The 13,363-nt window shown below is 42.5% G+C and overlaps 1 protein-coding gene across 12 annotated transcripts in view; it reads right to left on the minus strand.

Moving 5' to 3' along the window:
* MCF2L2 (MCF.2 cell line derived transforming sequence-like 2) overlaps positions 1-13,363 on the minus strand; it is a 243,203-nt gene that overhangs the window by 62,883 nt on the left and 166,957 nt on the right. For all 12 annotated transcript variants that reach the window (XM_067466067.1, XM_067466070.1, XM_067466061.1 and 9 more), the window contains exons 16-18: positions 9,614-9,680; positions 7,939-8,054; positions 5,467-5,536 (exon numbers count right to left, since the gene is read on the minus strand). In XM_067466067.1, the coding sequence (XP_067322168.1) occupies positions 5,467-5,536; positions 7,939-8,054; positions 9,614-9,680 (253 nt within the window). The remainder of the gene's footprint in view (positions 1-5,466; positions 5,537-7,938; positions 8,055-9,613; positions 9,681-13,363) is intronic.

Raw genomic sequence — 13,363 nt, forward strand, 5'->3', positions numbered from 1 at the left:
AGAACCAAACAGAGTCAGCTGTGTATCTGGAAACAACCTCTGAGGATGCCTGTCATAGATGCAGGCGAAACGTCAGGAGAGAATGCTTCTAGAACATGGTCATACAGCCCGAAAAACCTACAACAACCCAATGATTCCAGTGATGAAAGCCTCCGACAATACATTGAACACCTAAATAATGGGTTAGAATTATAGAATCATGGAGCTAGAAGAGACCACAAGGGCCATCCAGTCCAACCCCTGCCATGCAGAAAAAGCACAATCAAAGCAACCCCAACAAATGGCCATCCAGCCTCTGTTTAAAGTCTCCAAAGAAGAAACTTTCACCAATATATTGTCGAAGGCTTTCATGGCCGGAATCACTGGGTTGTTGTAGGTTTTTTCAGGCTATATGGCCATGGTCTAGAGGCATTCTCTCCTGACGTTTCGCCTGCATCTATGGCAAGCATCCTCAGAGGTAGTGAGGTCCTCATTACCTCTGAGGATGCTTGCCATAGATGCAGGCGAAACGTCAGGAGGGAATGCCTCTAGACCATGGCCATATAGCCCGAAAAAACCTACAACAACCCAACTTCCACAAACTCCAAGACAGTGAATTCCACTGTTAAATAGCTTATATGGTCAGGAAGTTCAGGCGGAATCTCCTTTCCTGTAATTTGAGGCAGATAACATGTCAAAGGATGCATTTATGTTGCATAATTAATGCAGTTTGACATCACTTTAACTGCCATGGCTCAGTGCTATAGAATCCTGGGAGCTGTAGTTTGGTGAGGTATCAGCAGTCTTTTGCAGAGAAGGTGAAAGATTTCATAAAACTACAACTCTCAGGATTCTATAGCACTGAGTCATGGCCATTGAAGTGCTATCAAACTGCATTAATTATACAGTACAGATGCACCCTAAGATATGATTTAGCCCTCATCTGGAAACTTTATTCTGGGTGCTGTAGTTCACAAAAGTACCTTAACCCTTTTTCAAGTTCCTGCCTCAGTCTAGAATGTTTCAGTGCTTCAAATGTTTCAGTGCTTCAAAGATGAAGAACAAATTGTTGTTTGTCTTCAAAACTGCTGAACAACTCTCATCAGGAGATCTATAGTATAGCTGGAGTTTCTTGCTGATGAAACCCATGCATCGGTGTTTTAACCAGGCAGCAAACAAAGGTTAATGGACCGGTTAAAAAAAACTGGTAACAGTTGATTTGTTTTAGGAATCTAAATAACTCATCATGTTCCTCCATACCTGGAAAATAAAGAAGTAACCAAAGCAACAGGAAAATAAATCCAAGGAACTAAATGCAATGCAAACTGGGTCATGATCCAGGAGCACATTGACCTCGTGCTAATTTTTCCACAGAATCCTTCAAAATAGTATTGTATGCAATCCTGAACTTTAAGAAGTTGGGTGAAGTCTTGAAAAAAGAAGAAATGTCATGGCTAGGCTACACTTCAAAATTGCTACACTATTTCCTTTAACTACTTTTAGGAATCGTGTTTAGAATAGCATCAGACCAGGATCGAGGAATCAGATCACTAGGGGTGTGCATCTAGACTGTAGAATTAATGCAATCTGACACACTTTCACTGCCATGGCTCAATGCTATGGAATCCTAGGAGATGTAGTTGGTAAGGAACCAGCCCTCTTTGGCAGAGAAGGGTAAAGACCTTGTAAAACTACAACTCTTAGGATTCCTCCATAGCACTGAGCTATGGCAGTTAAAGCAGTAGTGTAGGACCAGCCTGAGAAAAGCAAGCTGTTCTATCTATGAATTCCTGGCTTGCAGCTGGGGCGTTTCTAGTCTGTATACATCTGTGCCAGCATCCTCAGGATGTTTCTCGCTTTAGTAAAGGAGCTTTCTCTTTGGTTTCCATGGGGAAAAAAGCAGCGTGAGTGTCTGCATTCTGCTGAATTAGCAAGAACGCGCTGGAACTATCTCACTTTAGTGGAACAACTAAACTCAATCATTTGCACTTTTAAAATTGTTATTGTCATCTCATTTCTGCTTACAGGTTTGCCATTTCAGATCACCAGTGTTTCCCTTCTTTGTGTTATGTGGCCTGATTCTCAGAAGTTTCCAGAGGAAAAGAGGAGGAGGGAGATGCCAGTTCCATGTAGAGATAACATGAAACTCTACCATCATCTAGTTATCCAGGGGTGCATCGACACTGTAGAATTACTGCAGATTGACACCAATTTAACTGTCACGGCTCAATGCTATGCAGTCATGGGAGCTGAGGATTTTTTCAAGGTATTGAGCATTCCCTGCCTCACTAAACTACAGCTCCCATGATCCCATAGCACTGAGACTTGGCAGCTAAAGTGGTATCAAACAGCATCAATTCTGCAAGATAGATGCACCCTTAGTGATTGTAACATTCCAAATCCACTAAACAGTGATACCTTTGGATTGCTGTAAATTTTCTGTACTGTATGGTCATGTTCCAGAAGCATTCTCTTCTGACATTTGGCTCACATCTATGGCAAGCATCCTCAGAGCTTGAGGGATCTGTTGGAAACTAGGCAAATGAGATTTATTTGTCCGTGGAATGTCCAGGGTGGGAGAAAGAACTCTTGTCTGCTTGAGGCAGGTGTGAATTTTGCAATTGGCCACCTTGATTAGCACTGAATGGCCTTGCAGCTTCAAAGCCTGACTGATCCAATTACAGGTGGATCTGTAATTGGTTAAATGGACGAACCCAGAGGGTGCTCACCAATGCTTCCTCTTCATCCTGGAAAGAAGTGACGAGAGGAGTGCCGCAGGGTTCCGTCCTGGGCCCGGTCCTGTTCAACATCTTTATTAATGACTTAGATGAAGGGTTAGAAGGCAGGATCATCAAGTTTGCAGACGACACCAAATTGGGAGGGATAGCCAATACTCCAGAGGACAGGAGCAGGATTCAAAACGATCTTGACAGATTAGAGAGATGGGCCAAAACTAACAAAATGAAGTTCAACAGTGACAAATGCAAGATACTCCACTTTGGCAGGAAAAACGAAAAGCAAAGATACAGAATGGGGGAAGCCTGGCTCGAGAGCAGTACGCGTGAAAAAGATCTTGGAGTCCTCGTGGACAACAAGTTAAACATGAGCCAACAATGTGATGTGGCGGCAAAAAAAGCCAATGGGATTTTGGCCTGCATCAATAGGAGCATAGTGTCTAGATCTAGGGAAGTAATGCTACCCCTCTATTCTGTTTTGGTTAGACCACATCTGGAATATTGTGCCCAGTTCTGGGCACCACAATTCAAGAGAGATATTGACAAGCTGGAATGTGTCCAGAAGAGAGCGACTAAAATGATAAAAGGTCTGGAGAACAAGCCCTATGAGGAGCGGCTTAAGGAGCTGGGCATGTTTAGCCTGAAGAAGAGAAGGCTGAGAGGGGATATAATAGCCATGTATAAATATGTGAGAGGAAGCCACAGGGAGGAGGGAGCAAGCTTGTTTTCTGCTTCCTTGGAGACTAGGACGCGGAACAATGGCTTCAGACTACAAGAGAGGAGATTCCATCTGAACATGAGGAAGAACTTCCTGACTGTGAGAGCCGTTCAGCAGTGGAACTCTCTGCCCCGGAGTGTGGTGGAGGCTCCTTCTTTGGAGGCTTTTAAGCAGAGGCTGGATGGCCATCTGTCAGGGGTGATTTGAATGCAATACTCCTGCTTCTTGGCAGGGGGTTGGACTTGATGGCCCATGAGGTCTCTTCCAACTCTTTGATTCTATGATTCTATGATTGCTGCCTGGGGGAATCCTTTGTTTGGAAGTGTTAGCTGGCCCTGATTGATCCTTGTCTGGAATTCTCCTGCTTTTTGAGTGTTGCTCTTTATTTAGTGTCATGATTTAAAAGTTTTTTAAAATACTAGTAGGTAGATTTTGTTCATTTTCATGTTTTCCTCCTTTCTGTTGAAATTGTCCACATGCTTGTGAACTTCAGTGGCTTTTCTGTGTCGTCTGACATGGTGCTTGTTAAAAGTGGTCCAGTATTTCTGTCTTCTCAAATAATATGCTGTGTCCAGGTTGGTTTATCAGTTGCTCTGCTATGGCTGACTTTTCAGGTTGAATTAGTCTTCAGTACCTTTGAAGTTCCTTGATTCATCTTGGGCACTGCATTTGGTGACACCTTTATTAGGCCAACCAAAAATGCTTTTGAAGCTCCACTGGCTTCTTCATTAAGCAAAGACATGAAGAGTTGTATAGGAGATGAAAAATATGAGTGTTGGAGTCACAGGCCTACAATTTGTCAATACGTGTTGCTGCTGCTGTGGCTGTCGTCACTGTCATCAGTTAATATGGCATGGAGAGATATCCAGGGGAGCATTACTATTATTATTATTATCTTTATTTATACCCCACAAAATCTCCCAAAGGACTCAATGCGGCTTACAAAGGCCAAGGCTGCCAACAAACAACAACATACAATGCACAATAAACTCATAAGCAAATAATAAAACATCAAGCAAAACAATAAAACAGTAAAACAATGACACCGTGGCGCAATTAAAACCAAAGGCCGGGCCAAATGTAATGGACAAAATTTTAAAAGTGCTGAACTTGACAGGTAATATGTAGAGGTATTTGGAGGTAAGTGCAATGTGCAGATAATCCTGAATCTCTAGCAAGGTGCATTTGGGACTTGAAGCCAGGAGTTTCCTATTCTGGAAAGGCACACTGGAACAGCCAAGTCTTCAGGCTCTTCCTAAAGACAGCCAACGTTGGGGCTTGTCTGATGTCCTTGGGGAGAGTTCCAGAGTTGGGGGGCTACCACAGAGAAGGCCCTGTCCCTCGTCCCCACCAAACGCGCCTGCGACGCAGGTGGGATCGTGAGCAGGGCCTCTCCAGATGATCGGAGAGGATTTGCATTTTATGTTGGCCCAATACAGGTATCACTGTTTTGTTGCAAATGAATGTTATTTTATTTTGCTATATGATATTGACAAGCTGGAATGTGTCCAGAGGAGGGCGACTAAAATGATCAAGGGTCTTGAGAACAAGCCCTATGAGGAGCGGCTTAGGGAACTGGGCATGTTTAGCCTGAAGAAGAGAAGGCTGAGAGGAGATATGATAGCCATGTATAAATATGTGAGAGGAAGCCACAGGGAGGAGGGAGCAAGCTTGTTTTCTGCTTCCTTGGAGACTAGGACGCGGAACAATGGCTTCAAACTACAAGAGAGGAGATTCCATCTGAACATTAGGAAGAACTTCCTGACTGTGAGAGCCGTTCAGCAGTGGAACTCTCTGCCCCGGAGTGTGGTGGAGGCTCCTTCTTTGGAAGCTTTTAAGCAGAGGCTGGATGGCCATCTGTCAGGGGTGATTTGAATGCAATATTCCTGCTTCTTGGCAGGGGGTTGGACTGGATGGCCCTTGAGGTCTCTTCCAACTCTTTGATTCTATGATTCTATGATTCTATGACCAACATGGCTATAGCTGAATACATCTTCAGATGCATGACTGACAAAACAAATATAATTCACTTACTCTTTTTAAAAAGCACCGACCAAGAAACTCTGGATTCTCAATGCAGTTTTCTAGCTCTTTGAGGAAGATTCTGCAATTCAGATAAAAGAAAAAAGGTGAAAAAAACAAGAAAAAAATTATTGTATTGTGCCTACAGTATAACACCTTTTGCGTCACATTTTGAAACCCCTTTTCTATTCCAAGACTGAGGGGGAAATGATCCATAGGTAGCTACTCAAACAGTACAACCATGCTGTGCTCTTGACAATGGCATCTGTAATATTTTGTTCTTGTGGGGGTTATTTTTGTAAAAGCCACAAGAGAGTGAGGCATGGAATTAAGTTGTGCTAAATGCTGTGCAAGACTTTACAACTGGTCTCGGAATGGTTTTTTCCCTATAGGTTTCAATTCTATGCTGGTGTTTCTCCACAACAGCTTCCTTCTGTGCCCTTATTATAGAATTCTTGCTATCATTATATTTTCAAAGGAAAAAGCAAGCTGTTGATAATATAAAAGCCTTCTGACCAAGGCGTAGGAAGGAACCCACATCCAAGAGCCATTTGCAAGAAGTACTTCTATTCTGTATACAGGCAGTCCTCTAGTTACAAACATCCAACTTATAGTTACAAACAGGGGTGAGGATACAAGAAGTCCTCACCCCTGTATGGAAGGGAAATATACTCCTGAAAGAGTTATCATGGTGAAAAGGTGCTTCCACTGAGGCTTTCTCACCAATCTTTGTTTCCAAGCCAAATTTTCCAAAATCAAATTCTCAAAAGGACAGAAAGTGAGGTGAAATCTTCTGAACAGGGCATGGACAGCAAAACAAAGCCTTCCCTATGCCAAAAGTGATATATGTATCTGTGTTTATCTGTCTGTTACACTGTTAAAATGTACCTGTTCATTACTGATGTAGTACAGCCTGAGGCTGATGGGTTCACTGATGATTTAGAGAAAATTGTGGGATTTCCTGGGGTACAAAGTGATGAAGGTTCAAGTCAAGGAAATGATGGTTCTAGGAGAAACTGGACTGAGAAAGTGCAGGGCTTCAAAGTCAATCAGAGGAGCCAGAAACTGCGACATTAGATAAGGAGTCAGGCAAAGAGCTAAGTGATGCAGAAGGCTCCCTTTGAAAAACACCTGGTGCCATGGACATCAACAAAAGTCTTTGGTTACAGATTAGAGAAGAAAATAGGCAATGCCAGTCAGAGCAATTACATGAGAAAGCTGGGGAGAAAATTTATGGGAAAAGAAATTACTTCATGGATGCCTATTAATAAGCAAGTTGTTTACCTAAGGATTAGTTCAGGCAATGTAGTGTTTGAGTAAGAAGCAAGGCCTGAGTTCTCTGCTTCTTGTTTCAAGTCAAGCCTTGGTTTTGGATTTAAGTATCCTGAAAGTTTTCTATGTTCTTGTTTTTGTATTCCTGCTCAAGTTTTACTAAGTATACCTTTTGCTCGTGGACTTATGCTGTACTTGTGACTTTTTGGCTATTCCTGGACTGTGTTACCTTGATATCTGCAGGAGACATTGGGATTACTATTTGGTTATCACCTATTGCTAATCCTTTTTTGAATTATACATCTTATTTCTTTATGCCAGATTTTTCATACATGTTATGTGTTTTTACAATAAACTGTTTACTTAAACTCTGGACTGTTGTGTGGTGCTGTGGTCACTGGTGTTTCCAGGCCTGGGGTGCAACAATTACATACAAGTTCAACTTAAAAACAAACCTACAGAACCTATATTGTTTGTAACCTGGGGACTGCCTGTATTCACTTCTTAACATATATTAAATGGGGAAAAGAAGGGAGTAATCTAAATTTAGAATGTGTTCAAACTGTTTAGATTTATATAACTGATAACTATTTACTAAACTTGACTAATTTGTTCATATTCAAAATGGAAAGAGCTTGCATTATGCATCTACTCCACAATCCGAAATTGAAACTTTTGGTTTTAATCCCAAAGTAAAAGTTGCTTGACTAGGGCAAAAGAACCAGGATTTGTAATATATGGCTATATACAGACATATGTTGTATGACTTTTGAATTTAAATTTGTAGGGAACATCAAAAAGATCACCCATTTTATTTATACGTTGATCTATCCTGAATCTCTATGGATTCAACTATACAGAACCAAACTGAAGCAGACATCAGGGGCTAGTTGTACCTGCTTTTTTTCTAGAATCACTCTAAACGATGGTTTTAGACACAGTTTGGAATCATTACTATTTTTGGAAAACTATTCCTGGAAGGCTGAAAAAAACAATCAAAATCATGTATGTCCGTCCAGTCCCCCGTCCCCCCCCCCCCATATGAAATCGAAGAATGCCCAAGTTCTTGTTTCAGTTGAGATCGGGATATGGACAAGTGCTTGGATATCACTCTTTGCAATGTATTATCAAATGTATATTAGGGGCTACAAGTCAAATCTTATGGGTATCCTACAACTTCTCATAGTCTGATAGCACACTATGCCAGCAAACCTGTTGTGAAAATCGTAGATTTCTGAGAGATTTCCAAACAGAACTTCCCTCCTGTTCAAAACTGCAGTTGGGATCAAGTGAATTAAATCAGGATTGTCCATTTCTGATGCATAGCCCTATTAAAGAAGAAGAAGAAAGCATATAGGGAGAATGGAAAATGGAAAATATGAGTTCCCCTCCCCACCACCATTTTTGGCCAATTGAAATAAAAACAGCAAATGTAAGAAATTAGTCTCCTGGGCCACTAATTCGAAAGTATCTGTTTTCATCTAGTGCTTATTTTGGACTATCTTCAATTTTGTCAAATCTTGGGCAAATTAAAGAAATTCTGCACCAAAGAAACCTAGACTTTGCAATACTAAACTCTGAATTCTACAACTAGTTGGAAGTGCAAGCAAATGTGCCTGATTTATTTTAGCTTACATTATTTATTATACTTCATCCAATATTGGTATTGAAGGTACTTTGGGCTTGTTAGAAAATTAAGCATCACTTTTCCTTAGTCAGTACAATAAATCACAGCATTATATAGGATGGAAGCTCTAGTGTGGCATAGTGGTTTGAGCATTGGACTGGGTGCATCTACACTGTAAAATTAATGCAGTTTGACACCACTTTAACCACCATGGCTCAGTTATATGGAATTATAAGAGGTGTAGTTTGGTGAGCACTGGTGATGTTATAATGTACAGACACCAATTATGTCATTAAGCATAACACATGAAGCATCAATCGCAGTTGCACTGAATGTGCCGTTGTGGCAACCCTTGTGCTGCTGAACTGCTGACCTGAAGGTTGGCTGAACTACCAACCTGTGCTGAGTGTTGGCAAGTCAAATCCACAAGACCCTTCCACATAGCCCTATATCCCAGAATATCAAGGCAGAAAATCCCATATTATCTGAGTGTGGACTCAGATAACCCAGTTCAAAGTAGATATTGTGGGATTTTCTGCCTTGATATTCTGGGTTGTGTGGAAGGGCTCTGGATGAGCTCCCGCCTGTCAGCTCTAGTTCCTGCCAACCTAGCAGCTCAAAAACATGCAAATGTGAGTAGATAAATAGGTACCGCTTCGGCGGGAAAAGCCAAAGAGATGCTCCAAGCAGTTTTGCCAGGCACACAGCCAGGAAGTGAAAGAAGAAACCTCTGCTTTTGTTTGTGTGTCTCATTGTGTATGATTGTAAAAGGCATTGAATTTTTGCCTAGGTATGTCAATGCTTTAATCTGCTCCGGGTCCCCTAGGAGAGAAGGATGGCATTGAGTCGCCGAATTAGGCTGAAAAATGCGGTATAGAAATAAAGCAAATAAAATAAATAAATAAATAAATAAAGTGTATCTTTCCCTCTTATTGACCTTTTGGGTGTCTCAAAATGGCCACTGGAAAACATTAGAAAGTTTCAACATTTGCAGTTGAATTGGCAGAGCCTGGTCAACTGCAATACTGGAGACAATGCCATCTAAACTGAAAATATTTTTAAAAGATACAGTTTTTGTAGTGTGGTATTCATTCATTTGCTAATGAAGAGTTAATATTATATTGACCTCTGCATCTTGTAAAAGTTTTGAAAACTAACTTACATACTGGGAAAAATTCCTCAAAGCTGAGGGCAGTGCTGCAAGTTTTATTGTTATATTTGGCTTTGCCCTTCATTTTCTACATACATAACTCAACTTACCTCTAATATACTTTGGAGCTCCTCTACATAGACCCGTTCTGTTTCTATCAATTCATTTATTATATGGCTAAAGGAGAGAGAGAGAGAGAAAGAGAGAGAGAGAGAGATTTAGTGGACTGTGTTACAAAACATGTTTTACCTTTGATTAAAAAATAATTTAAATTGAAGACTTTTGCAGAGTATATGTGATATGAGATTGTCTGGACCTAGAAGGTCTTACAATTAGCAAGCGCTGGCATTTCTCCCTCTCTGCAGAATGACCCTTGACTTATCCACAGGTCATATCAAATTCCATAATTTTAGCCCTAGCATGTGCCTTCGAATTATACACAATATTTACTTATATATAGTCATATACACTTTTGTTGTCATTGTCATTTTTATTACTAGTGCTATATTAAAATAGCACCCCCAGTGACATTTGGCTGTTGAAGAAACCATCACTTGACCCCACTAAATTGGACAACTTTCGGCCTGTTTCCAATCTTCCCTTCTTGGGCAAAGTCATGGAAAGCGTGGTGGCCTCACAACTCCAGGTATTCTTGAGAGACACGGATTATCTGGATCCGGCACAGTCTGGTTTCAGACCGGGGCATGGTACCGAGACGGTCTTGGTCGCCTTAGTGGATGATCTCCGTCGGGAGCTAGACAGGGGGAGTGTGTCCCTGTTGGTGCTCCTGGACCTCTCAGCGGCCTTCGATACCGTCGACCACGGTATTCTTCTGGGGCGCCTTGCAGAGATGGGCCTCGGGGGCACTGCTTTGCAGTGGCTCCGATCATTTCTGGAGGGTCGTACCCAGAAGGTGTTGTCGGGGGACTCCTGTTCAACGCCGCAGCCGTTGACCTGTGGCGTTCCTCAGGGTTCCATCTTGTCCCCCTTGCTGTTTAACATCTACATGAAGCCGCTGGGCGAGATCATCCGGAGTTTCGGGGTGCGGTGTCACCTGTACGCAGATGACGTCCAACTCTGTCACTCCTTCCCACCTGCTACTAAGGAGGCCGTCGAAGTCCTGAACCGGTGCCTGGCCGCTGTAATGGTCTGGATGAGGGCGAACAAACTGAAATTAAATCCAGACAAGACAGAGGTACTCCTGGTCAGTTGCAAGGCCGAACAGGGTATAGGGTTACAGCCTGTGCTGGACGGGGTCGCACTCCCCTTGAAGGCGCAGGTTCGCAGCTTGGGTGTGACCCTGGATTCATCGCTGAGCCTGGAGCCCCAGGTTTCAGCGGTGACCAGGGGAGCATTTGCACAGCTTAGGCTCGTGCGCCAGCTGCGCCCGTATCTTGGGAAGTCTGACTTGGCCACGGTGGTACACGCTTTGGTCACATCCCGCCTTGACTACTGCAACGCTCTCTACGTGGGGCTGCCCTTGAAGACGGCCCGGAAGCTCCAGCTAGTCCAGCGCGCGGCAGCCATGTTGTTAACGGGAGCTGGACGCAGAGAGCATACAACGCCCCTGCTGTCCCAGCTCCACTGGCTGCCGATCTGCTACCGGGCCCAATTTAAGGTGCTGGTGTTATCCTACAAAGCCCTAAACGGTTCCGGCCCAAAATACCTTGCAGACCGCATCTCGGCCTATGAGCCCACGAGGGCCTTGAGATCATCCGGGGAGGCCCTTCTCTCTGTCCCGCCTGCCTCACAGGCACGTCTGGCGGGGACGAGGGAGCGGGCCTTCTCGGTGGTGGCCCCCCGGCTGTGGAACGCCCTCCCTGCTGAAGTTAGACAGGCGCCCTCCCTGTTGGCCTTTCGTAGGGGCCTGAAAACATGGCTCTTCGAGCAGGCCTTCAACTGAGAGTATGTGAATGACTATGGAATGAACTAAGACTACGAATTTTGGCTATGACCCCAGGACTTGACGAAGCAGATTTTTAGTATAAGTATATGTTATGTTTGTATTTGTCTGGTTAGTATCGTCACAGCTCACTGTACACTGTCTTCCTTGTTGTTGTTCACCGCCCCGAGTCGCCCTCGGGCTGAGAGGGGCGGTCAATAAATGCAAGAAATAAATAAATAAATAAATAAATAAATGGTGCTCCACAGAGTAATTGACCTCAGGGTACCTAAAAATCTATAAATAGAAAGACAGCAAGAGTTTTAAACAGTTTCTATTTTAGTATCTGCATAAGGAAACACTGTATTATTTCGTATGCACCATTTCAGTTGCAAATAATGGTTGGGGAGTTAAAAGGTTAGGCCAGTGTGGATTTTCAAAACAGACTGGAAGCAGTAGTACAAAGCAATGTAGCACAAAGATGGACTTGTTGGTATAAGCTACAAGATCAGTTGTTGCTTCGGATTAACACTAATTCCTACAGGAATATACAGCTCACACTTTGCATATCGGTGAATATTTCATGGCCATGCAATGCTGATGTGGTGCAGAAAGAATGGGAGATGATATGATTATACTCTGGCTTTGCCCATTACAAGCTGAATCTCCCACGTTTGATTTTAATCATGGTTTAACCGTTCTTTCCTGCCCTACCACCATTGATACAACCCACAAATCATAGTCAGTAATATTTGCAATATGCACAGGATGCAACCCAAAATACTGGAAGCAATCCAGGGTCACCACAATATCCCAACTAATCCAATGTGTCACAGTGTCCTCATTTTCTATCACTGGTAAATCACTGCCGGTTTTTTCTCCCTGCGTTTCACCTCTGGGGTTTGGTAGTGCCTTCTTAAGACATCCTTTAGCTCAAGTTCTCACTGGTCAGCATTTATTATTTCAAGTAAAGTGAAAATGCCTTGTTTCTCAACAATTCCTCAGCCACAGTCACACAAAGCCTCCAACTCAATATTCTATATCAAACAAACATATCTTAAGCTGATACATGTCGCCATAATATATTCAGCCATATGTTCATTGCTGCCACACTTTTGATCTAATATGAATGATTCTGCTTTTTCAAAAAAAAAAATCTCAAGGTCTCTGTACTTTTGTAATGTAAATGATTCAATAAATAATAAATCAAAACATGTAAGTTTGAAACACTCACACCAGTCCTTGCCATGGGCTTACGATTCACTCTGAGCTGCCACAACTGCCTCACAGCTGGAGATGAAATCACTGGGGGAATAATACATTTCTCTTCTTTTGTGCCCCTCCCAATATACATCTAAGGGCATGAAATTCCATCTTATGGCTTCTTTACACACCTCTTCAAATCCCTGGCCTTCCTGTCCCTATAGAAAAGGCTGCTCAGTATGTTTGAGCTGCCTCTCATTTGTAACAAATGCAACCTAACATCCTCGCCATGTGCAGAGTAAAAGAGGCCATTGCCACACACACCATACTCTATCATCTGCATGCCTTATCGTAGGAAAAAAAAAAGATTTATTTTTGTCCCCTGACTGATATGAGGAACAACGAGGCAGTATTTTTGTCCTAAAGCTTCAGACCATTTGGAAATGACACAGTTTTAGATGTAACTTTCCTAATAGGAAGGAAGTTGCACAGCATTCAAACTGGCAAAGGCAAAACTAGGCAAAAAATCACCCCAAGTTTATTTTCCTGTCGTGTAACATTTGGTTTACGCAACATGCAAATCAGCAAAGATGGTACATGAAAGGATTGAGAGAATAGTTTTTCCCCCCAGCAAAGCTGCACATTTTCTCAAACTCCTGTCTAGTTTTAAACAAAACTATCTACTGTAGTTTAATGCCAGAGGCAAAACAAATGTCCCTGCAAGTTGTGGCAACTTTCGGCATGACCACTTAATTCTCAGATGAATTTCTCAAGA

Source organism: Anolis sagrei, chromosome 3 (genome assembly GCF_037176765.1).
Source record: "Anolis sagrei isolate rAnoSag1 chromosome 3, rAnoSag1.mat, whole genome shotgun sequence".
In the NCBI taxonomy this organism is placed as follows: domain Eukaryota; kingdom Metazoa; phylum Chordata; class Lepidosauria; order Squamata; family Dactyloidae; genus Anolis; species Anolis sagrei.